General features: G+C 50.9%; 1 protein-coding gene across 1 annotated transcript in view; it reads left to right on the plus strand.

Moving 5' to 3' along the window:
* TACC2 (transforming acidic coiled-coil containing protein 2) overlaps nucleotides 1-25,984 on the plus strand; it is a 182,650-nt gene that overhangs the window by 18,984 nt on the left and 137,682 nt on the right. The window contains exons 3-4 of the mRNA XM_042960095.1: nucleotides 10,229-15,454; nucleotides 16,016-16,129. Coding sequence (XP_042816029.1) covers nucleotides 10,229-15,454; nucleotides 16,016-16,129 — 5,340 coding nt within the window. The remainder of the gene's footprint in view (nucleotides 1-10,228; nucleotides 15,455-16,015; nucleotides 16,130-25,984) is intronic.

Consider the following 25,984-nt stretch of genomic DNA (forward strand, 5'->3'; position numbering starts at 1 on the left):
TAAGCAATTTGGTTATGATATACTTTGGTGTAAGTTCCTTCTTGTTTCTTGTGCTGAGAGTTAGATTCTTATCTATGGGTTTATAGTTTACATCATTTTTGGTAAGTTTTGCAGCCATTATTTCTTCAAATAGTTTTTAAAAATCTCCCTCCCTCCTTTGGGGACTCTAATTAAATACATATTTGGCTGCTTGAATTGTCTCACAACTCACTGATGCTCTGTTTTTAAAAATTCTTGTCTTTTTCTCTGCGTGTTTCATTTTGGAGTCTTTCTACTGCTCTGTCTTCGAGTTCACTAGTCTTTTTCTCTGTAAGGACTAATCTGTTACTAATCCCACCCACTATGTTTTTCATTTTAGATATTAGAGTTTTCTTCTTGACACACTTGATTGGGATTTTTTTTTTAAGATTTTAGTTTTAAGTAATCCCTACATCCAACATGGGGCTCAAACTCACAACCCCGAGATCAAGAGTCACATGCTCCACTGACTGAGCCAGTCAGGGGCCCCTAATTGGGATCTTTTTTATGTCTTCCACATCTGTACTTAACATGCTCAATCTTCCCTCTAGCCTCCTGAACATATGGAACACAGTTATAATACTTTTTAAAAAGTCCTTGTGTAAGTAAACTTAGAAAAACATTTTTTTAAAGGGGGGGGCACGTGGGTGTCTCGGTTCATCATCTGACTTCAGCTCAGGTCATGATCTCATGGTTCCAGGGTTCGAGCCCCGCTTCAGGCTCCGTGATGACAGTGTGGAGCCTGCTTGGGATTCTCTCTCTCTCCCCCTCTATCTGCCCCTTCCTGACTCATATTTTCTCTCTCTCTCTCAAAATAAATAAATAAACTTAAAAAAAAATTTTTTTAAGTCCTTGTGTACTAATTCTATCATCTGCATAATTTCTGGGTTGGTTTTGATTAACTGAGTTTTATTTTCATTGTGGGTCATATTTTCCTGCTTCTTTGCATTCCAGATACTGTGGGGCCTTATGCTTTTGGATCCTGGATATTTTTGTATTCTTATAAATATTCCTGAACTTTGCTCTGGGATGCAGTTAAGTTATTTGGAACAGCCTAATCTTTTTAGGGCTTCATTAGATGGGATCAGAGCAGTGTTTAGCCCAGGATTCATTTTTTCCACTACTGAGGCAAGACCTTCTTAGTGCTTTAACAGACGTCCCATGAATTATGGGGTTTTCCACCGTGGCTGGTGGGAACAGGAGATTTTCCCAGCCCTGTGTTAGCTTTAAGGATTCTTCCCCATAAACCTTCCTGATGGTCTGAACCTAGTGTCAGGTTCATATACATATACATGCTAATCAGCACTTGGATATCCCCAGAGTTCTCTCTTTGTCCAAGTTTCTTTTCTCTGGCACTCAGATGCCCAGCTCCGTCTCATCAAGCCCAAGAGACCAATGGACTCCCTGGGCCACATCCTTCAGGACTTAGCTGGGGTAAGAGGAGCACTTACTCTGTTGCTTTCCATCTCTGGGGATCACAGGCCTCTGTCGCCCATGTCTCCTCTAGAGGCCAAACCCCCATTAGTCCAACCCCCTGTTGTTGTTAATAATTCTTTGTATGACACTTTCCAACCCAAGCTCTCTGAAAAGACCAAAAAGTCACTGTATCAAGTTTCTTTCTCTAGTTTTAAATGGAAGTGCAGCAAAACACCTGGCATTTATTTTGGGAGTGGTAGGGAGATGTTTCCAGAAGAAAAAGAATAATAAGAGAGAGGATACCATGGGCAAGAGTTGTTTTTCTTTCCTTTTCAAGAGCAGCTTATTTTGCATACACTTGTAATCTCTTTTCTGTTTGTGGCCTCAAATGCCAACCTTGACAGGAGTTAATCTTCCCAAATCATCACCGCAGCTGTGTTAATGTTGGGAAGGAGCCTGGGATGGTTTTTATGTCTTCAACATGGAACTGGCTTGGTCTCTGGTGATGTTGACTCATCAACTCCCCCCACCCCACACATATTTAGGCCGGTGGAATTATAGAGAGGCAAATCTCAACAAAATAGGCTGGTGACTGGGACATGTTCTAGAAAAAAAAACCCTTCTTCACAGTTTTTAGCTCAGTACACATGGGTTCAGCCTCACATGGTGACATCGATAACATCTTTTTGTTCAGGGAATGCCCCAAATTCTCTGAAAGATTTTTCAATCATCAAGGGAAGATTCCAATGTTTTGTACTTTTCTTGTGTTGACAAAGGCAGGAAAATGATTTTAATACACTTTAGAAGTCTTATCAAGAAGGAATGTTAGCAAAAATATATTTACCGCTATGTGTTGTTTCTTGATGTATTTACCGCTATGTGTTGTTTCTTGATGTCAAAACAAAATAAACACCCTGGCCGCCTTCCTGCCCCCCACAAAAAAAAAAAAAGCAACAAAATAAAAATACCCCCATGATCCAAGCACACAAACAAAACAGTTGCTTGCATTTTCCCGTGGATAATTAGTAGGATTTAAATTAAAATTAAGAAAATATTCCTACCAAATATTCCACCAAATTCCTTGAGGCTTATTAAAGTCTCAAAGACCTTTCTCTATTATGAATAAAAAAGATATCCTCTCTAATGGGATAGTAGTTTTATTTTTGGGATTTGAACATTAGGAAATGTCTGAACAATCAGAACTAATTATTATGTCGGAAACGCATTTCAGTGAATTGGGGTCTGATCATGACTTATCTAGATGCATTGGAAGGACAACGATAGATGTGAATGACACACAGAGACATGGGTTTGTGCCAGCGACGGTGAGCTCGTGTGTGCAACAATCCGTCAGCCCTTCCAGCAATCAGTCTGGGAAGCACAAAATTGGGTCATTCCACTGTCTTTTGGACGCTACGAGAAAGATGCTGAAAAAATTGGTTAGAAGATCATTTTTGAATTTTCCTTGGAATTCAGTTGCCGGGTTTCCTCCCTATGCTATGCCGAATGATGGATTCCCACAAGCAGACTGACACTGACCATGACCTTGAAGTCATGTAAAAGTTCATGTGGCAGAGTGCAGATGAAATAGTAAGGAAAACACGCCCTCACACACACACCCTTCTCCCCCGTAACTCTTTAGAACCTAACAATATTTTCCTTCCACCTGTTTCATGGGCTGCTCAAGCATTGTGGTCTTTGTTTTTTCTATCACAGAATGAGCATAAGAAAGAGTTAAAACTGGATTAAAAATACAAAGCTGAGTCTGACAAGGCTGCTAAGGTCAGTGGGCTCCTAGGCCTCTGTGCAGGAAGCACTGTTTGGACAAGTTAAGATCGTGTGTGTAGATTCGACTTTATCTGCTGGAATAGCAAAGAATTTTCTGAGGGGGTGTCTTTCTCCATGAAATACCATGTTTAATTGTTTTTTTTGTTTGTTTTGTTTTTTGAAGTTTACTTATTTTGAGAAAGAGAGAGAGTGCTTGCATGAGCAGTGAAGGGGCAAAGAGAGAAGGAGAGAGAAAAAGAGAGAGAGAGAGAGAGAGAGAGAGAGAGAGAGAGAGAGAGAGAGAAGCCCAAGCAGGCTCCATGCTGCCGGTGCAGAGCCTGATGCAAGGCTCAAACTCATGAACATGTGAGATCATGACCTGTGCCCAAATCAAGAGCCAGATGCTTAACTGACTCAGCCATGTTCCAGCCATGTTTGGTTGTTGGGACTTGACAATTTCCCTCTCTTTATTAACCTGAGAATTCTTTCCTCTGCACAAATCACTTAGAACAGAAATCCTTTCCCAAACTCCCTGGAATAGGGATCCATCTCACAGTATGGGAGTTAACCCAAGTAAGCAGGTTTTTATGTCAGTGAAAAAAATTATTCCTCATTTATATACTCATTCCATCATTCCACGATTCATTCGGCAGAGTATGTACGGGTGCTAGACCGAGATATAAAAACAAATGAGATGACTTCCCTTTAGCCTCCAGGAGGTCATACCCAGCAGGAAAATAAGTGAGCAAACAAATAGGACAGCGTGTAGGTACTGAGAGAGAGTCTGCACACAGGCTTTAGGAGAATAGAAAAGGGAGCATATGCATCCCAGGGAGGGGTCCCTCCATGGAGGGAGGCGGAGGGGGGGTTCCTACCACAGAGCCCGGTGAGAGTGTCTGCACTGTTCCGGAGAGTAAGGGGGTCTTACCATGGAGGAGGGGAATCAGGGAAGCAAGTCAGAATGGCTGCTCCCAATACTGCCCCCTGAACTAACCCTCCACACCCAGTGCCAGGCTGTGTACAAGTGCAGGGAGCCACAAAGGCTGGGGAGGGCCAGCCCCAGAGAGGTTGTCACATGGCAGGCAGCTGGGGGAGGAGAAGGGTACCTATGGGGGCTGCTTTCTCCAAGTCACCAAGCAGAGGAGTCTCACCTCCTCCCGAGAGATTACGCTAAGGGAGAATAGGGCAGAAGTGTCATACTTCTCTGAGGGCTCAGCTGTGTCAGAAAAACACCAAATTGGTGGGCCGAGGCAGGAACGCACACAGCCGAGGACCATCCCCAGCCCCGGGCCCCCTCATCACCACCCCAGCTGCCACGACTGGGGATAGTGTATTAGGATTGGTGGTTCCCAGGGGCTGCAGTCGAACTCACAGGATCTCTCTTTACTCCTCGCTTTTCTTTTCTAGAAAGAACATTGGAATGCGGTGAGTAACAGTGATGATGTGATGTGGGGAAATTACACTAATTTATGAAAATAACAAATCATTCACAGACTTCTGTACTTTATAATTAGTAACAAATTTCTTGCAGCACACCCCCTAGTTCATCAGACCCACCAGTGTGCGTAGGGCCTTAACCTCACTTCTTTGGAAGAAGCATTTAAACAAAAGTGTGTTGCCTTTTCTGAGCCTCATTTCCCTCATCTGTAAAATGAAGTGTTTGGACTAAACAGGTTACTAGAATGCTAGGGTTGCCTGGAAGAAAAGAGCATTCCTAACGTTCAAGTCAAACAACTGTGATTTGGGAGCATTTCTGTATATTTAGAATCCTTGTTTTGGGTTTATTTGTATCTGCCCATCTATCCATCCACCTACCCAACTGTCCATCCACTCAACCATCCATTCACTCACCCATCCATTTACCCAACCATCCACCTACCCAATCATCCATCTACCAACCATCCATCCACCAATCATTCATTTATCCATCCATCCATCCAACTGTCCATCTACCAATCACCCATCCATCTACCCAACCATCTATCCACCCAATGTTCCATCCGCCCAACCATTCATCCAATCACCCATCCATCTACTCATACATTCATATATTCAATGTTTGCTATACACTACATACTGAGGATACAATATTGAAAAGAGAAAAGACTCAGTCTTCATTATCCTCCAGTGGAGGGAATGGTCATCAATCCATGTGGATGGCAACTGTGACTACAGCCATCACTAGGTGGGCCTGTGAAAGAAGATCTGATCCCAGAGGTCAGGAAGGCTTTGTTGACAAGTGATGAGTGGAACTGAGACCTGCTGGGGAAGAGTAGGAGGGCTCTGGGCTCTGGGCTCCAGGCAGATGCACGGACGGGGAGCTCCGAGTGGGATGAGACAGGAAAGGCAGGCTGGGGCCACAGCTGATTGCAAAATGAAGCCATCGGAGAGTCTTCCCACGAGGCTGATGGGATCAGGCTTTTATTTCTAAGCCATCGCTCTGGCTGCAGACTGGAAGACAGAATAATGCAGCCAGAGTGAATGGGAGAAGCAGTGCCCGTGCAGAAGAGGTGAGGCCAGCAAGCACAGGGAAGCAGGAGGCGTCAGGGCCCTGGAGCCAGGCGGTGCGGGGCTTGGATCTTGCTTCGCATCAGGAGCTCCGAGACCCTGAGTCCAGTCTTAAACCTCTCTGGGAATATTTCTACATGTGGGCAGTAAGGGCTATCCATTCTGCGGGGCTACTGAGTGCATTAAACACAGTCATAACTGAAAAGGGCTTAGCGTGGGCCTGGCCTTGATAAATGCTCAGTATGTGGCCAACTCTCCATCGTGACAGTGATGCTTTATGGTTTTGCTGGTTCCCTTCAACCCTGGTAGTTCAGGGGCCACGCTTGTTTTTTCTCAAACGGCCTCCTTCTCTGAACATTCCCGGGTGGCTCAAGCGTATGTCTTCAGAACTGTGTATTTAGGAGCCCATCTGGATGTGATTGTCTCCAGCCAGGGTAGTGGGGACGGCCTTTTCTGCACCTCCGTTGTCTGCTCCGAATTTTGCTGCAGGAAATCACCTCTTAGCCCACGCTTCTCCGTTTATTTTGCTGGGGGCCTCTGGTCTGCACCAAGGGGACAACATCGGGCCTCATCCTGCAACTTGCACTCAACGGCAGCGCCCCCTTCGGGCTGCAAAGCCCCCATTGAGAGGTCTACGCTGCCCAGCCCTCAAGAGCCGGCCTTTGGATTCTGAGCTGGATGGCCGTCCCACACATGCCGATACAATCTTGAAGCATAAAAGGACATTATGTAACCTTCAGTTACTGAAGCGCCCTCACAGATCGGTTCTCAGAATTTTTCCTGCCCTTGGGCAAATCTGCTTCTGACAAGTGGCTTTAATCTGGTTTTAAAAATTGCTTCAGATGGATAATCAAAGAAATTGCTGGTGCTTAGCTTATGCTAAATAACCCAAGCAGGGCTTTTATTAGAGGAGGGAGGCGGGGGAGTCGTGTGTCCCACGCGCGGTGGGAATTTGCTCCCGGTGGTTGTCTAAGACTCACAGGTTTTCAAGGTGCCCAAGTTGAGTGCATCTATCATCTTGTCCCTCAGTCCACCTGAAGGGAAGCCACACACTCCCTCTAAGCTGGCAGCTCCTGTCAGAGGCGGGGACAAGGAAGTGGTTTTATTTGTGTCATTACCAGTGGGGGGGGGGGGGTCTGTGCTTCTGGATCAATCGGACGTATAGAGGAGTGCTTCATTTCCAACTTACACATCACTGATGTCATTAACTTCTAAATGGTGAGACCCCTCGTTTGTGGGTGGGACACAAAATGCAAAGTGCTCGTTAAAAGGAAGCTGGCCAGATGGGGAGTGCAGAGTTGTTGGTTCCAGAACAATCCATGAGCCAACAGCCCTGTGGCTTGTGAGCCCTCCGAGCCTGGTGCTTCCTGAGGTAGACAGAGTCAACGCTGGGCCAGGGCTTTCTGGGCGCAGCTGTCCGTGTGACCAGCTGAGGATTACAGGGGTCTGGATAACTCACCCCCTGAGTTTTCTCTTTTTGCCCTTGTCAGTCCTGAAGGGGTCTGAAAACATGAATCTCGTTGAGACAGTAGCCAACTCTTTCTTGGGCCCATCTTAAATATTTTCAGCACATCATTCCTGTGTTATATGTGTGGGAACAGGCATTAAATAAGGATTAGTGGTGCTGTGATGGTGTATACATACCCCCTTCGAAGATGTCAAACACATTTCATAGGTGAGGGGCCTGGGGAGAGGCTGGGATAGAGTCAGGGAAAGAGACTAGGGGCGTAAACAACAGGTATTGGTTGATCACAGTTCTGGAGGCAGGATATCCAACATCAAGGTGCCAGCAGATTCTGTCTGCTGAGAGCCTGCTTCCTGGTTCACAGATGGACGTTTTTTCACTGCGTCCTCACAAGACAGAAGGGACAAGGGAGCTCTCCGGGGACTCGTTCATAAGGCCACTAATCCCATTCATGGGGGCTCCAGAATCAGGACCAAGTCACCTCCCAAAGGCCCCACCTCCCAATACCATCACCTTGGGGATCAGGTTTCGACACATGAACTGGGGGGACACAAACATTCAGGTTCCCTTTTGGAGAAGTTTTTATTCCTGGGGGCAGCATACATTATGTTCCCAACTTCTCAGCTGGGAAAATTGGAAGCCTCAAAATGTGGCAAGGATAGTACGATAAATACCCGTATGCCTGTTGTATTGGTCGGCTTACGCTGCCACAGATTGAGGGGCTTTGGCAGAAGAAATTTATTTTCTCACTGTTCTAGGAGCTGGAATTGCAAGGGTAGGGGTGGTGGTTTCAGATGAGACCTTTCTTCTCGGCCCGCAGACGGTGGCTCCTGGCTGTGTCCTCTCGTGGCCTCTTGTCTGTGTGACGTACTCCTGGTGTCTCTTCCTTTTCTGATAAGAACACCACCCATGTTGGATTAGGACTCGACTCGTGTTACTTTATTTAACCTTAGTGACCCTATCCCCAAATACAGTCACCTTGGGGGTTAGGGCCCCAATATACGGATTTTGCAATTTCTAAATTTTAGGACACATTGCAATTTCTAAATTTTAACAGGAATGTTTTCCACCTTGCCACTGTGTGCGTCCCTGATAAATGAATGTATATGCATTGCCTTGCATTGCAAAGCTGGAATTTTGGAAGTGAGCATGTAGATTAGAATCTTTCCTCTGGTCACATTCAAAACACTGTGGGTGTGTGAGGGGCGCCTGGGTGGCTCAGAGCCTCTGACTTCGGCTCAGGTCATGATCTCGCAGTTCGTGAGTTCGAGCCCCATGTCAGGCTCTCTGCTGTCAGCACAGAGCCCACTTCAGATCCTCTGTCCCCCTCTCTCTCTTCCCCTCCCCGGCTCACATGCATTTACTCTCTCTTTCTCTCTCTCTCTCTCTCTCAATAAAATAAAATAAACATTAAAAAAAAAAGCAAAGCACTGTGGGTGTATGAATACATGAATGTGCATATATATAACACAAGGCCCTTCCCTAGATCTTTCTCCCTATAATAATTTTTAAAAACATGGTAAAAGCCCTGGAAAAACCATACTTCTATTAATTTTGTCTTGAGCAATTTCTCTTGGCAGTGAAAGGTATGTGATCATAACAAGTACATAGAATCACAGCTATGTCAGAATAACAAAACCGCATCCTTTAAAAACTTGTGTAGGAAGAAAAGGAAATTCGCCAGAACACTCCAAGTGGCAAGTATGTGGGAGACATTTTTCCTACATTTTCAAAATTTTGTATTGGCCATGTATTATTTAAAAAAAATTTTTAAATGTGCTTAATAAAAACCACGTAGAATTGAAAAGCCCAGTCCAGATATGGCAGGTGATGAACTAATTTACAGTAACCCGATAGCTGGATACCTACAGCAAATCCATCATTCTGAGCCACATTCCCCCAAGTTGCCTGCAGGTTCACATGCTGTCCAGCAAAGTAAGTTCAAGTTAGGACAGATATGGGTATGAAGGTAATTCAGCTTTTAGTTTTATATATAGGTCACAGGCAGAAACTGCAGACCTAAGCAGAATTGATGTTTGGATTATGCCCCTCACAGTACCGCATGTTGAATTTCAGAATCGAGTCAACTTTTTGGGGGCGCCTGGGTGGCTCAGTCGGTTGAGCATCCGACTTCGGCTCAGGTCATGATCTCACAGCTCATGAGTTCGAGCCCCGCGTCGGGCTCTGTGCTGACAGCTCGGAGCCTGGAGCCTGTTTCAGATTCTGTGTCTCGCTCTCTCTCTGCCCCTAACCCACTGGCGTTCTGTCTCTGTCTCTCTCAAAAATAAATAAACATTAAAAAAAAATTTTTTTAAGAAGAATCGAGTCAACCTTTATCAAGAATAACCCTTTATCTCTCTTTTTTTAAGTTTATGTATTTATGTATGTATGTATTTATTTAGAGTGCAAGTGGGGGAGAGGGGCAGAGAGAGAGGGAGAGATTGAGAATCCCAAAAGCGGGCTCTGTGCTGTCAGCATGGAGCCCGACTCAGGGCTTGAACTCACAGACCATGAGATCATGACCTGAGCCAAATTCAAGAGTCAGAGGCTTCACTGACTGAGCCACCCAGGTGACCCAAGAATACTTCTTTAATTCAAAGCATGGCTTTGCCCACTTGTGTCTTTTTCCTGAACATCTAAGGGTTCACATATGTACTTAGGACTGACCTTGTAAGTTACATGGAACTGGTTCAAACCCTCGATTATGGTTTATACATATTAAAAACTTTCATTCTCCTGCGTTTTGGACTACTGGGATTTTGTTTTCATATTTCCCTATTCACAGCCGAGCAACACGGAAAGCTCCAAGCTGCATGTGTGTGATGCCCCCGAATTGATTTTTGGAGAAAGCGAAGGCTTGTGTGATGGTTATGGGAAGGGGAGGACTGGGGAGCGAGGTCTCTTCGTGGCGAGGAGTGAGCTGCGCGGGGATGGTGTGCTTTGTGGTCTTTAGTGGGAGAAAAGGTGGGGGTGGGGGTGATTCTGCTTGTGATGTGGCTCTGGCCTCACATCCATGAGAATGAATGAAACATCAAATGTTTTCATTGTTGGCAGTGCTGGGCTCCGAAGCTCCTGTCCCACTTCTGAAGGTGCTGCCAGCCTGGATCCGTGCTTCCTGTCCCCAGAAGTGACAGAGCCGAGCAAATGCCCACAGGAAGCCAGAGGCCCAGAAGGTTCTCCACTGCTCTGGCCACCAGTGCCCTGGGAGTTTGAGTGCCCCCCAGCCTCCACGCCCATTGCCGAGGGCCCCCCGGAAGGTTGCCTGCCAAGCCCCGGAGCAGCACCTGAAGACTGGCCCCTAATTCAACACCCCAGGAAGGAACCTTCCACAAATGCCCATGGGGATGTCCCAACAGTGTTTGTCCCTGAAGGGGACGGTTCTACTCAGTGCAATGTGGGTGCCATCGTCCCCAGTGCCCAGGGCAGAGGGAGAGATCTGAAGGAAGAGGGACGTAAATTATCTTCCTCCGGGAGCACTGACCAGTTGCCAGCAATTTCACCAGCACTTCCTCAAGAGCTGATGAAGGGACAGCTTTGTGGAGAAGATGGCCAGCCTGGCAGCTCCGAGTCCCAAGGGAAAGAGGTCGCAGGTGGCCTTCCCCTCGCAGAGTCCAGGCAGGGGGCGGCTTCCGTACCAGCGGCCCCGAAGGCCCCAGCTGCAGCTCAACCAGACGGGGAGAGCTCAGCTGGCCTGGAAGAGCCCCCCACAAAGCCCGAGACCCCGACTCCACAAGATCCGGCGCCCAGAGCCTCAGACAGAGAAACCTGCCAAGTGGAGGCACTGCCTCAGGCTTTAGCTGATGACTCGGGACTCCTCGGGGCCTGCCGTCCCACTGGGAACAACTCAGGGGCTGCCCCAGAGGCTGGCACCAGTTCCTGGGAAAGCTGCCAGCAGCAAAAGGGAGCACATCTGGAGCACCCGGAGCTGCCCTGGGATTCACCGAGTCCTGTGCTGGCGCCCGGGCCCGGGGGCTCTCGGAAGGAGACTGTGGATGCCAGCGGTGCTCGGGGACACTTGGAGACAGCGGGGCAGGGAGGCGATCCCAGTACAGCTGTCTGTGCTGCTGCAGGCAACCGACCCGCAGGGGCTTCGCTTGTGAGCGCCGAGCCTTCCCCACAGGCCCCGACGGAGGATGCACATCCACCTTCAGTCTCCGCTTTGCAGCCCGCTGCCGGGGCCTCGGCTGCCGCAGAAGAGCCCGGCTGGTCGACCAGAGAGATGGTTTCCGGGGCTGCGATGCCAGTTCTAACAGATCTGGCCGAAGGGCTGGCAGACGCAGGGTTGACGGGACGGGAGAAGCACACATCAGATCTCAGAAATGAGGGAGAAGGTCTAGAAGGGAGCCCTGGAGAGGGTCCTGACCCTGTGCCCCCGGAGGACAGGGGAGAGCTCTCAACGAGGGACCATGAAGTCCAACAAGGGGTACCGCCCCCCGCCCCACCCAGTGCATCAGATGAAAGTGCCAGAAAGTCACTGGGGCCAAAGGATGAAGCCATGACCCCTGAAAGCCCAGCAGTGGCTGAGGAGGAGAGCAGACCACCTGGGGCCAACTCTAGGGGACAGGAAGAAGTCACACAGCCACTGGACGATAGAGATCTTGAGAACCCATGGGGAGAGCAACCCGGGGCCTTCCGCCGCAAGCCCGACCCAGAGGTAGAAAGAGACGAGGTTTCAAAGCTAAGCCGTGACGTGGAGAGCAGAGCGCATTCCGGCACGGACTCAGCACAGCCCCTCAAGAAGGAGGGTCCTGGGCACCCCGACAGGCCTGGCTCTCCATCAAAAGATGCAGCTAGGAGCTCGGCGGCCTGTGGGATGATGGGAGAAGCCCGCGCGGTCCGTGCCTCTGGCTCCCTGCGCAAGCTCCCTGAGAAGGATCTCCTCCTGCCCCCTGGGCCGGACGGAACTGGTGAACACATTCTTCCAGAAGAAGACATCTGGGAGGGGCCAGGGTTGCAGACCCAGTGTCCCGACACCCTTCAGGACGTGGGGGGGTTGGAAAGAATGGACTATCTTCCTGCTTTAGAATCTGAGAAATCAGATTTCCTGTCAGCTCCTGCTGCAGAGGTCAACCCCAAAGCCCAGGAGGCGGAGAGCACTTCGGAGACAAAGATGAGGAGCCCCCCATCTGCGCCGAGGCCCAGCAGCTGTGACGGGGAGGCTTTGCTGACATCCCTGGGCCAGCCTTGTGGGCTGGGGCGTGAGGCAGCTGGTCAGGAAGTCCATGCCGATGGGCCACCCCCCGAGGGGGAGAATTTGGCAGTGGACTCTGGGCTCGCGATGCTCAGCCTGGAGCAAGGTCGGCAGGGAGAGCCGCCCTGCCTGGGGGACCCCCGGATACAAGGAGCTGCTTCTGAGGGGCCCTCGGTATCTTCTGAGACCCCTCTCCAGCCCTTGCAATCAGACCCAGAAGCATCCATCTTTGACATGCTCAGGGAGAAGCCCCAGCACGGTGAACGTGAGAAGGAGACTTACCCAGGGGGTCTAGGTTTTAGGAACGTGGGCTCAGAGGCTCCTCAAATACCTGCGGGGCCTCCGGAGGATGCGTGCTTGCCTCCGAATGGAACAGAGGAGCAGGCTTCCGGATCAGAGCTTCAACGTGCGCTCCCCAAAGACGGTCTGTGCGATGCTCCAAGTTCAGCCCCCAGGGACACGGTTCCAGAAAGTCCTGCGACCGAGCAGCCAGAGTCATCACCAACGGGACTGATGCTAGGGCAGGGTGAGCAAGAGGAAGCATGCGGTGGCAGTCTGCCCGCCGGGGACTCGCCTCCTGCGGCAGACACCTTGAAGGACTCCCCTCCTGCGGGTCTCTTGAGCGGAAGGGAGAATTGCTGTGCCGAGCAGGGGCTGAACAAGTCCCAGCAGGAGCCGGCAGGTGTGTTGAAAGCCAGCAGTCAGCATGAAGAAGCATGTCTCAGTGATGCAGGAGCTTCAGAAGCCGCGGACGCTCAGCCCCCGCTCCGGGGGTTGGGTGAGACGGAGCAGGCAAGTGGGAACACAGCGGGGACCCCACCTTGTTGGCCTGACTCAGTAGCTCTCCTGGATGCAGCTCGCGGGCCGCCGGCCGCCCTTGGCGTCACACCCACCCGGGATGCCCCAGACAGAGAGGCGAATGGTGAAACCCGGGCGGGCAGGCAGCGACCAGCGCCGGCCCCACCGAAGGGAATGGAGCTCCCCATAACCTCGGATGCAGAGGCCCAACGGCTTCTTGGAAGGTTCCCCGCGGCTCAGGATCAAGGTGCTGATGGTGGGGCTGCTGAGGCCGGTGGGCAGGCTGAGGAGGGAGACCTGGGGGTCCAGCGGGCTCTGGAGGGGCCAGCGGAAGCTGCTGTGTGGGGCGGCTGCCTTCAGACTGAGCAGCGCGCCTCCCCTGGGAAGGAAGCCTCTACCTTTGCCCTCGGTGAGCCCTGCCGAGCAGAACAGCTTTCGGCCAGCTCCCGGGATGCCTTGCTCGCAGCCAGAGAGCTGGGTGCCATTCCCGGGAGCAAGGTGGATATTTCTGCAGCCCAGGCTGTCCGCAGCCCAAAGAAACCCCTGCCACCGGGGCCACCAGAAGAGGCTGTGCCCGGCACTCCCTACCTGGATATTGATGGTGCTGCTGGGAAGGGGGCAGAACCTTGTGCCGTAGAAGAGTCTCCACTTGCCTTGGAGGATGCTACCCCCAGGAAGATTTCTGCCGGCTTGCTGGCCTCGCTCTCACAACCAGGAGCGGGTGGCGAAATCTCTGTGGTGCAAGCCGGCAGCGGAAGCCCCAAAGCCGGAAACTTTGAGGGACCTGCGGGCTCCGTCCCCTACCTGGACAGGATGCCGCTTCTGACCGAGAGTAAGCAGGTGACAGGGGAGGAGGGGGCAAGAGCGCCCGGCGCAGGCACCAAGCCCGGGGAGATGCCAGCACGCCCTGCCAGTGAGGGAAGCGTGGCAGGTGATGCAAGGGAGACAGAGGACAGCAGGGAGAGGATGGTAGAACCTTCCAAGGATCCAAGGAGGGGCGCGTCAGGTGGCGTGGACACAAGCTCCAGGCAGACCGGCATGATCGCTGGGCTCCCTGACTTCAGGGAGCACATCACCAAGATCTTTGAGAAGTCTGTGCTCAGAGCCTTGACCGCCGATCGGCCCCAGAGTGCAGGGGGAGAAAAGGCAGGAGCCCAGGGGAGTGTGCGGGGTGAGGACCTCGCAGGGCCACGCCCAGAGAGGCCTCCAGACGGGACTCAAGGAGCGGTCATCGCCCCTCTCCCCGCCCTTCCTGCTGGACTCGGGGTAGGCACAAGGGAAAAGAAACAGGAGCTACCTACGGAGGCTGAGGTCTCCCGCCTGGTCCCCCAGGACCCCGCTCCAGGAAAGCTGCGGGGTCTGGAGGCACCAGCCGCAGAGCAGAACCTGTCCAGTGCCAGCGTGGGGAAGGAAATGGCTGATGTCCCACAGATGGTGGAGGACAGTGAGAAGCTAGAGGGGACTGGGGAAGCCGAGCTGGGGCTTGGGGGCCAGGCCCACTCACAGCAGGGGGGCGCCCAGAGGGAATTAGCTTCGGGTCTCTCCTCTCCGGGAGCCGTACCGCACACGCCCGTGGAAAAGGCTGCTGACTTCCAGGTGGTTCCCCAGAGCCACGGAGGAGGGGCCTCAGCTCCAGACGACAGAATTCCTCCTGGAGTGTACCACCAGGAAGCGGCCACCGGCGACAGTCAGCCCGGAGAGGACGACGGCGCCTGGGGCTTTGCTCACACAGGGGGTCCAAGTGGCATGCCCGTGTTCACCTGTGCCCTGGGAGCGTCTTCTCCCCGTGGGGAGATTGTGGCCGAGGCCATCGGCGCACCCTGGCCCCCCGACGCGCTTGGGGGTGGTGCCAGGATCTCAGAAACGCAAAATGCCCCAGAGCCACAGGCTGGAGAAGCATCAGCCACTCCCCTGGAGCCCAGCACGGTGGCAGGAGCTGCTGGGGAAGCAGAGGGTGACGTCACTCTGAGCACAGCACGTCACTCTGAGACCAGGGCACGTGTGTCTGGTGACCCGCCCGAGACAGGTGCTCCATGGATGCTCTCGGGTGCTGCTCCTGGGCCAGCGCTGCCAGGAACCGGCGGGGCCCCGGGCTGCTCTGTTGGGGCCCCAGGCACGGAGGACAGCCCGGACAGCCCGTCTGTGCACCAGCAGGCTGAGGGGTGGCTGGGCCCTGAGCCCCCCATCCCTGCTGGGGGCGGGAAGCTACAAGTCTCCTCACCTCCAGAGCCTGAGGGACCTCGGGACCCGCAGCTGCAAAACCAGGCCCCGGGAGCGCTCCACGCTGAAAGGTACAGACGAGGACAAACTCCCAGGGGAACGTGGGGCCAGCTTCAGGAGCGATTCCCACCCCGGGTTTTTAAGAGTCAGTGAAACAGACGGGTGGTTTTTTTAAAAAGCTAAGTTGTCCATACTTAACTGTTTAAGTTTACTCACTTGCCACTTCTGGACGTGCAGCGATTTTCAAAAATGTGAGCAAAATGGTGGAAGCAGGGAGCTGTTTGTTCCCAGTGTCCCATTCCCGGTACGTGACCTTCCGTTCGCTTAATGAAAACTGTCTGAAGAGTGTGAAATGTTTACTGGCTAGCAGCACGCTCTTGGGTCAGAGGTTGGAGTCAATCATATGTTTTCCTGGAGCCCAGATACATTTGCTTTTGAATCTGGATTTATTTATACAGAGAGGCCCAATGATCCCAAGGCATCGCCAAGCCGTTGACTTGCCAGAAGGTGATTTTTGTCTAGGATTTGGGGGTAGTACCACTTACAGCTTTAATTGGGAAATGGGCTTTTTCAGTAGGATGTGGAGACAGATACCCTTCTTACCATCGATTGCTTTCTCTACCTTATCCCAGAAAGAGCCCCAGGCCCGATCCATCCACCTTACTTTCAGTTCCCGAGAAGGAGGCTCCAAACGTCCCGGGCAACGTCGTTTCAGACGAGGCCAGAAGTGTGGGAGGAGCAGAAAGGTCAGTAAAAAGGTATCAGCCTTTGGAGAACCAAGAGGCCTTGCTTTGGCAGACACATTGGGTGTTTTGCAGGGGAGAGATCTGCTGACACACGAGTCCTTCTATAAGAAAGAAGCAAACAGCCTTTCCCATTCTTTATACAGGTGAAACAGTGCCCAAGATGACTGAGGGCTGCATTGTTATGAACAGGATGGAGTGAATTTCACATCTGAGTTTAGTACCTTAAAAACAACAACAACAGCTTTATTGAGATGTAATGCACATTCGCTCATTTGAACTGTGCAATTCGGTGGCTTTTAGCTAATTCAGAGTTGTGCAACCATCACAACAGTCAATCTTAGAACATTGTCATCCCCCCCCCAAAGAAACCCTGCACCCCTTAGACATCACACGCCACCCCCCAACCCCAGCCCTAGACAACCACTCATCTGGCTTATTGCCTTTTGAGGCAGATGGGTTCAACGCTGATTTAATCTCGGAGGCAGGAATGTCTACTCACCAACCCCAGTCATACTCCATAGAGATCTCGAGATTAGGGGGCAAATGACAGGTGTCACTGTGAATCCTGGACCCTCACACTTGTGGGACATGCCCCTGCTGGCTCTTTCCTCCGTGAAATGCCACCTGTGGTTGTAGAAAACCTACTGCTCAGAAGTTTCACCCTTCCGGGGAAATGTGACCATCCTGGGACGTTTGGCTGTTCTGGTGCTCTGTGTGTGTGTGTGTGTGTGTGTGTGTGTGTGTGTGTGTGTGTGTAGCAGGGTGGACTTTAAATTAGTACCTGTGGCAGCCCAGCGTGTCCTCCCAAACAGCTGCAGGCATTTTATAAATGATTCGATTCATATTTCGCACATGCGGAAAGAATGCACAATCACCTGTTTTTCGAGTCTGAGCACTTCTGCCGACACCCAGCTGCCTTCCCTGCCCCACAAGGGCACCTCTTAGGAACGCTGGGCCGGCGAGAAGCAGGCACGTGCTGCCCTGGGCAGATGCAAGTGTCATCTGCACTGGGCACTTGTCTCTGCTGCTGACGTAGCACGTAACCCCCCACCCCCGCCCCAGTCCTTGCCTGTGTGTATGTTTGACACTCCCAGTTAAAGTGCAGAAGAAATATCTAACTAGGAAAATCCTCTCCCTCCCCACAAATGATATATTAGCACCCTTCTCCATGTCCCTGGAGGTTTTATCACCTTCTTGGAGAACTTAGGGCCAGACATATGGTAGCTCAAGAAATATTTATGGTTCGTTGTTATAATCATTGAAACATTTAAAATCATAGTTTCTAAATTAATATTAGAAAAGCATAAAGAATAAGAGAAAGCTCCACAACAACACCCCTTAAAGATCACTGTTACTTATTAGTTTATGTATTTTTTTAAATGTTTATTTATTTTTGAGAGAGAGAGAGAGAGAGACAGAGTGTGAGCCGGGGAGGGGAAGAGAGAGAGAGAGACAGAGGGAGACACAGAATCCAAAGTAGGCTCCAGGCTCAGGGCTGTCAGCACAGAACCCGACGAGGGGCTCGAACTCTCAAACCGTGAGATCATGACCGGAACCAAAGCCAGACACTTAATTGGCTGAGCCACCCAGGTGCCCCTTATTTTGTGTATTTTTATCCCCTGTTTTTTCTTTTTCAACATTTTGTAGTGTTTTGCCCCTGCCATCAAAACGCTGCGAACGTATCTTAGTGGCTGAAGTTGTATGACTCTATCACAGTTTATTGAGCAATGACATTTAGGTGAGAACAGTGTTTCTGTTCCCTTTGCTCTGATGGAGGGTCTGACGGGTGGTAGACTTTTAGAATCTCTTAGAGGTATAGCATTTGATTTGACAGCCGTTTGTCACATGTGAATGGTGATATGCTGTGAGTGTAAAATACAAACTGGTGGGGGCAGCTGAGTGGCTCAGTCGGTTAAGCATCCGACTTCAGTGCAGGTCATGATCTCACAGTCCGTGAGTTCGAGCCCCGCATCAGGCTCTGTGCTGACAGCTCAGAGACTAGAGCCTGCTTTGGATTCGTTGTCTCCCTCTCTTTGCCTGCCTCTTCCCCGCTCGTGCACTCTCTCTCCCTCTCTCTCTTTCTCAAAAATAAATAAACATTAAAAAAATTAAAATACATACCGGATGTTGAAAGTTTCATGTGAAAAAAAACCAAAATACATCATTAATGATTTTTATGTTGATATATATTAAAATAATAATATTTTTGATGTATTGGGTTATTATTATTAAATTTTCTTTCATGTATTTCTTTTTCCTATTTCTAATGTGGCTACCAAAACTTTTAAAATTACATACGTGGCCTTTGCATTCTTGGCTTACATGTGTGGCTCACAGTCTATTTCTGTTTAGATCATTTGGCTCCAGAGCCTGCCTTGTCCTTGTCCTTGAAGGAAATGAGGAGGAGGGCTGGTTTTCCTGTACTTTGGGTTCTTGGGGAAAAGGCCTATCCCTCTTTCATTGGCTGAGGGTTTCCAGAAAGAATTCTGATGGGCCCTCACCTCCATCCTGCCAGGTGGGGTGACCTCACGCCCCCCCCCCCTGCCCCCACGGGGAATCGGGAACAACAACATCTGAGCAAATAGTTTATGACAGATTCCAGCTTAAGCTTAGCAGGACCATCAGAGGTCTCTGGAAGATAGAGACCAGCTCTTTCCAACAGAAATAGGACACAGGCCACAGATGTAATCTTAAATTTGCTACTAGCCGCATCCAAAACTAAAAAGAACCAGGTACCATGGGTTTCAATAATATAGCTTGCTTAACCCAATATATCACAAATATTATCATTTTAACATGTGATTGATACAAAGATGATTAATTTGATGGTCTGCATTCTCGTTTTCATACTAAGTCTTTGAAAGCTGGTGTGTATTTTAGTGCCACAACACCCAATTTGGACCAGCCACATTCCAAGCGTTCAACGGCCACGTGCTGTCCTACTGGACACAGCCCACAGCCCCTCCCAGAGCTCTGACACCTGTCGACAATGATCCAGAAGTCCAAAAATTCCCACGGGGACCCCAAACGCCCACATCTCTCTGCCCAGCAACCTCGTTCCTACGAGGTTTTTTAAAAGGTGATGTATTCCTTTTGAGAAATAGAGAGAGTGTGTGTGTGTAGGGAAAGGGCAGAGAGAGGGAGAGAGAGTCCCAAGTTGGTTCTGCACCGACAGGGCAGAGCCCCCCGTGGGGCTTGAACCCACAAACTGCGAGATCACGACCTGAGCCGAAATCAAGAGTCAGACGCTCAATAGACTAAGCCACCTGCCCCGCCCCCATTCCTACAACTTTAATACAAACGTTAGAAGCACTTCTTTGCCTTGAGGAGGAGTCTCAGTGCCTCTGGTGAATCCTTTTGCCACCAGGGAGCCGTGCTGTGGATCTGGGCAGGCCTCAGAGAAAGTTCCACCAAGGCCAGGGGGCGCACACCCTGGGCATAGCAGGTGTGGCACGCAAAGGTGACATTCAGTGGCAGCCTGGGGCAAGTGGGCTGGCCACACTACAGCAGACGCTACCAGGAGCTGGGGTGGTGATCAAGTTTGGAGCAGGGGCCCCAGATTCACACCCCAGCTCTGCCCCTTAGTTACGTACATAAACTCGCTTTTCCCACCTGTAGAATGGGGAGGACAACGGTGCCTGCCTCGTGGAGTTGCTGTGAGGGCTGAAATCACAGATTCCAGTGACATACTGGTACATTCTGGTGTTCAGTGGCTGTCAGGTTCCCTGTTACCTTTCTCTGTGGGGTGGCCTTTCCTCATGCAGTGAACTGAACGGCCCCCGTTTCTTCCCATGCAGACTGTTCTCCTAAAGTGGACGTTCCAACCTGGCTATCTTTCTTTTCTAGTACTGGATTCTTTGTCTGCTAAAATATCTTCATGCCTGAACAGAGTGAACTCTTTCTCACCCCTAGTGTGTAGCCCACAGGGATCTGCTTCAACTTGGATGTTTTGGGGACTGTGTGTGATTGCCAAACCTTATGAGTATCTTTTACCGTGTACCATGTTGTATTGTATTCCAATTTAAAAAATCTAACGTTTCGAGTTGCTACGGTAAGAGCGAGGCAAATCAAAACCAAATTTTCTGCTCTCTCGTTGGTCATCGGGTGACGTGCTTCTGTTGAATTGATTGAATTTTGAAGATTTTGTAGACTTGAAAAGAGCGATACCATGATCAGGTTCAGTGTCTTAGAAATGTCTCTTTTCTGGCTCCGTGACAGGATGGTTTGATACCCCAACCCCATACCTATGTAGATGTCAGGAGCACAGGTATGGTTATTGGTTTATTTCCCACATTTTGAAGCCATATGGGCACTGCTGGTGGGTGTGCTTTGGGTTTGCCATCACCCCACGCCTGTGGGGTCCTGTGGCTTTGCCATCACCCCACGCCTGAGGGGTCCGTGGGCACCCGGTTCTGAGAAGCAGGAGTTGATTCCTACCCTTGTGTGGTCTCTGCCTGTGCGAGAGTGTGGCGCCCACAGACAGCCTCACTTTACCTTTAGATTACTCTACAAGAGGTGCTTCAATTTGATTTCAACTTTGTACACATCTGACTCTCTTCCTCGTGGCTGGAAAATCTAGAATCTGGCATTTTGATGACATACCGCTGATGGCCAGGTATGTAGTTCTGGAAAAGTAAATCCAACTCTACCCAGCTCGGGAAACTAAATCCAAAAACATCTTGGATATCACCAAGCTTGCTTTTTGCTGAATATTTATTTACAAGGGTCTTTTTCTTTTCCATTTGGGGGAAACACTTGGAAAGCTATCATTTCCAATTATTAGTGTATGTTGAGAGAATTAAATGATTCCCAGATGCTCAGGGTCCTAGAGCAAACCTAGGCTAGCCCGCGAAGGGCAGTCGGGTTGAAAAGCTGAGGGAGGTCAAGAGGGGGAAGGGAGGGAGACCACTGGCATTGTGCCGAGGAAGTCCTAGCTGGCCTGACCGTGGGCTTGGAGCTGGTTTTTACCCTTCCTCCCACCCTTGCTTCCCACTTGGTCTCCCTTTCTTCCTTCTCTCTCCTCCTCCTCCTTCTAAAATTACCAGCTGTGACACCGTGTTTTCGAGTTTAAGAATAAGGTTTTGAGGATGGCTGCAGCTGTGTAAATTAAGGAAGAGAGAGAGAGAGAGAGAAAAAAAAAGAATTCGAGCATAGTTCTCTTAGGAGATAAAGCCAGGACAACAGATCCCTCTCTCTGCTGAGATCCTTCTGGGTTCGGGTTTGTGTTACTTTGGTTCTATTATTTTAAACTTCCTTTTGAGAAGGGTCGGGCTGTTACAGACTTGCTCTGGTACTCCTTTTACTTGGAGCTACACTCTTCCCAAACAGGAGACAGTAGAGTGAGACACGCCCATTCACATCCCAGCGGCCTCTTACTGGCCGTGTGGCCTTGGATGCACTGCTTAGCTTTTCCATCTTCTCATACCTATCAAATGGGGGGGAGGGGGGAACAACCCAAAAAACACTTTTCTGTTAGGGTTGGAGTTAGGATAAAATTAGAACGTGTCTTAAAAAAAAAAAAGAATGTTTCTAAAGCATCTGTTATGACGCCTCGTATATGGTAAGATACCACATAATAAATAAATAATGGTAATGAAAACGGGAACCGCGATTATAATTTTCTATGTATTTATTCAAAAGCATCCCGGCAATTAAGCAAAAGGAAAATGTGACCACGGTCGCATTTCGTGGAATAGTGACACGCTGTGTGGAATTCCACAATATGTGCGATAGTGACGGCCCCGGGGAGTCTGACGCTGGAGAAGAGTCGTTTCCAGCTGTCCGGCCTGTCTACGCCCTCCACGTCTATCGTATCTGACACCACTTGGTTCACGGGGGGGCTTGGTGTGTGGTTCAAAGGTCCATAGGATCTGAGGACTCTACAAATGACGTTGTGAGCCATCACATATAAAAGTCACAGGACCTTTTAAAATGTAGCCTTTCTATTGTGAAGCCTTTGTGTTCCGTAATTAAAATGCATCTTCCTGGAGGTGAAGCTTTGGAGAAACGCCAGGTCGCTTCGGAAAGCCGGCTTGTGGGGCGCCCACAGGGGAGCCTCCTCGGCCACAGCGGGCTGGCTCTGCTGCCTCGGCCTCTGGCTGTTCTGGGTTTCTGAGCCCCTCTGCCGGGTGGCCTCTGTCATGCGGCACCTGGACCCAAGACGGGGAAGAGCCTCTCACCGCCACTTGAAAAACCAGGGTCAATGTCGGGGCTGGGCGGTGATTTTCCAAATGAATGTGTCCACACTGGCCTGGCTGCTCTTCCTGGAACCTCTCATTACTGCCATGGGCAGAGGCAGCCCCACTGCACGGACCTGGATGCCGCAGGGATGGAGAAACGGATATTTTATTTATTTTTTCTTATGTTTATTTATTTTGACAGAATGAGAGAGAGAGAGAGAGAGAGAGAGACAGAGAGGGAGGGAGGGTGAGAAAGCAGGAGCAGGGAAGGAGCAGAGAGAAAGGGAGACAGATAATCCCAAGCAGGCTCCATGCTGTCAGCGCAGAGCCTGGCTCGGGGCTCGATCTCACAAACCGTGAGATCACGACCTGAGCCGCAATCAAGAGTTGGACGCTTAACTGACAGAGCCGCTCAGGCGGCCCAAGAAATGGACATTGTAGACTCTGGCTGATTGTTGCTGGAAGGGAACCCGAGGGCTCAAAACAGGGAAGGGAGAAGAAGCTAACTGGCAGAGTGCTGGTACCAGATTCTGGGCCCTGCTGGCCTCTGATGGCACATCCCCCCCACCCCCCCATGCCTGAACTGAGCCAAGGACCCTTCCCCAGGGGAGGGGGGCTGTGTTTCCCGGCAATGCCAGCCACCTCCAAAATCTGCTTCTAGGTCTGGGAGAGAAGAGTTCTCTCTGTTCTAGCGTGGACAAGCACAGGCCTCAAAGTGGACAGACCTCAAGGTCCAGCTCAAGTTCTAGCTCTCTGACCCTGGGGGCGGCATCCTCTGAACCTGTTCACTCCCCTGTAACACAGGAGCACATAGCACTCCCCGCATTGTTAGGATTGCATGAGCCACTCACTCTGTTTGGAGTGTCTGACCCCAAACAAGAACTCAGTATGAGTCTCCTCTCACTTATTCCTCCCTCTGGGCCAAAGTACCTTCGCGTCCAGCACCTTCTTTCTCTGACAGCTCAACCCTCAGTAGGTGCTGTTTGTAGACGCCTGTCGCAGAGGAGGAAGTGGAGTCTCCGACAGATGACACGGCTTGCTCAAGGTCAGAGAGCTAATGAGACCCAAAGCTGGGACCAGAACCTCTTTTCTGGAAAGTTTTCCATGCGTGAGCTTAGATCCCGAATCGTTCACTTAGTGGCCAGGTGGAGTCTGGGAGAAGTTCCTCTCTACGTCGGCGCTGTCCACAAGAACTTTCTACAATGATGGAAGGGTCCTCTGTCTTCGCTGTCCAGGATGGCGGACGCTAGCCACAGGTGGCTACTGAGCACCTGGAATGAGGTCACCTGAAAATCGAGGGTCAGTTTCAGGGCAACGTGGTTCAGGGCCACTGAGGAACCGAACGGTGAATTGTACTCAACTTTGCTTACTGAAAATTGAAGCTGGGAGGAGCCAAGTGGGGCTAGTGGCTTCTGGGTGGGGCGGCCCAACTTTAAGACATACTTTCTTCCTGTACACGGAAGAGATTGTCACCATGAGAGCCGGTGTGGATTCCGAGAGGTTCTGTGCGTGAAGCCCTGCCCGGTGGCGGGGCGCCTGGTGGTGGTGAGTGAGCGTTAGTTTCCTTCTTGCTGCCCTGGGCTCTGCAAGTGGGAAAGCCAGGCGGCCCTGTCTGCAGAGTGGAGACTCGGGCATAGCCACACGCAACCGCCTGGCAACACTGATCAGCAGAAGGCGTCTCTAGCCCCTGAGCCAAGGAGGTTTGCCCCTGGGCCAGCCAGAGGCCTCGGCTTGGCCAGTGTGACTCACGCCCCAGCCTGATGAGGGGGCCTCGGTAACCCGGGTTAAACAGTGGCACTTAACCTAGAACCCTCCCTGCCCACCCAGCCCCACTGGCCACACCCGTGAGGGAGCAGAAATGGGCTCAGGGCAGAGATGGGTCTTGCTTTTGTGTCTCTGCATGGTCCTCGTCCTGAGAAAGTGGCAGGTAGGGGAGGCTTCCCGTGGGTGTGCGGGGGCAGCAGCCCCAGCCAACCGCCCCTCGGCCTCCCCTTTCTGCACAGGGCCTGTTAAGTCGCCCCGGCGTTAAATATTTTAGCAACCTGCTGATTCAGACACTGACTGTGAAAGTGTTTCTGTTTCCAGGGAAGGCGCTGGCACCCGTCTGGGTACTGATACTTTTAATGGCCTTTCCTTTTGCAAAGTGGGCAGAGGGTGGTTGGGAATAGAAACCTCAGGGGAGGGGTGCCTCTATGCCCTGGGAGCGGGTCAGGTGAGCCACGGTGCCTGGTGGACGTGGGTCAGCGGTGAGTTCTCAGGCCAGGACCCCCCCCCCCCCACCATCCTGGGGAAGGAGGAAAGCAGGGCCTCTGAGGCTGCCCCAGGCCAGCCCGGAGGGCCAGAGGAGGAGGGGCCAGAAGTGAGGCTGAAAATGAAATCAGACCGGAGGGAGGGGGCACGTTAGGCCACCTGAGTTCAAATGCAGACTTTTACTCTCAGGGCCCAGATGATTGGTCATGCGACTGCTCCCAGCCTTGGCTTCTTCACAGATAAATGGGGCCACCGATGTCTCCTGGGACTTAAAGGGGCATTTAAATGGGGACTGCAGGAAGCAAGACACAGAGTACTCTGCACCAAGCCAGCTTTCAATAGCTGGTGGCTATGACTAGTATAGAGCTGGGGCCTGTTGGCTCCTAGAGAGCCCATGAACAAGGTCCCTGAGCTGCAGGGAACCCCGCAGGCAGCTCCACCCCCCACAAGTGGCTCAGCAGTCACCCCGCAAACGTGCACCCAGGCCGGGTGCTTAGAAGGGAAGCCAAAGTCTCCGCACACAGGCTCTGCCACTGGAAAGAGGGCTGGGGTAAATTGGTAGTTGGGCTGACCGGCTGCAGGTGAGTAGTGCAGCGGTTTATTGACTCCTAGCTCAGTGCTCACCCACTCCGGAGGGATCAGGTTGTTCACCAGCTCCTGTCTCCTCACTAGCGCTTTCCAGGGGTCTGTACCTCATCCCTCCTCCAGCACGGGATCAGGAGTTGGGTTATGATTCTGAATTCTCTGTTTAGGGGTGCTTGCTCAGATACGTGCTTGGTGGTCGTCTCGAGAGAGGGGGGAGTCTTGGCCTGTGGCCGAGAGAGTAAGTCACGATCTTGTTTCTTTGGGAATGTGAGCCTAGCAGACGAGGCTCTTGGTTATTCAGCACCTGATACTCGGCATGGCACACAGTGGGCACTCCATAAGTGCTTGCTGAATAATTCAACCCAACTGGCTATCAGGTGAGTTGGAGGCATCCTGTCCTGGAAAATCGGGTCAGACGGGACTTAGAGGCAGATGCTGGGTCTCACTTTGGGCTCTGACATTAGACTCTTAGCCTCAAAGCAATTTCCTTAGCCACACTGAGCCTCAGTTTCCTTGCCTGTAAAGTGTGTATGATGCTAGGGCCTCCCACATGGAGATATTACAGAGATTACATGAGAATAATATATGTAAAGAGCTTAGCAGAGTTCCTGCCTGGCACACAGTAAGCACTTAAATATCAGGGGTAATTGTTTTTATTATTACTATCATTATTATTTCCATCATAATTTGAATGACTGTAATACTATTATTTTTTAAATGTGTATTTTTGAGAGAGAGAAAGGGAGAGCGAGCGTGCTGTGGGGGAGGGGCAGAGAAAGCGGGAGACAGAGAATCCCAAGCAGGCTCTAGGCTCTGAGCTGTCAGTGCAGAGCCTGACGCG

The sequence above is a fragment of the Panthera tigris genome, chromosome D2 (genome assembly GCF_018350195.1).
Source record: "Panthera tigris isolate Pti1 chromosome D2, P.tigris_Pti1_mat1.1, whole genome shotgun sequence".
NCBI lineage: Eukaryota > Metazoa > Chordata > Mammalia > Carnivora > Felidae > Panthera > Panthera tigris.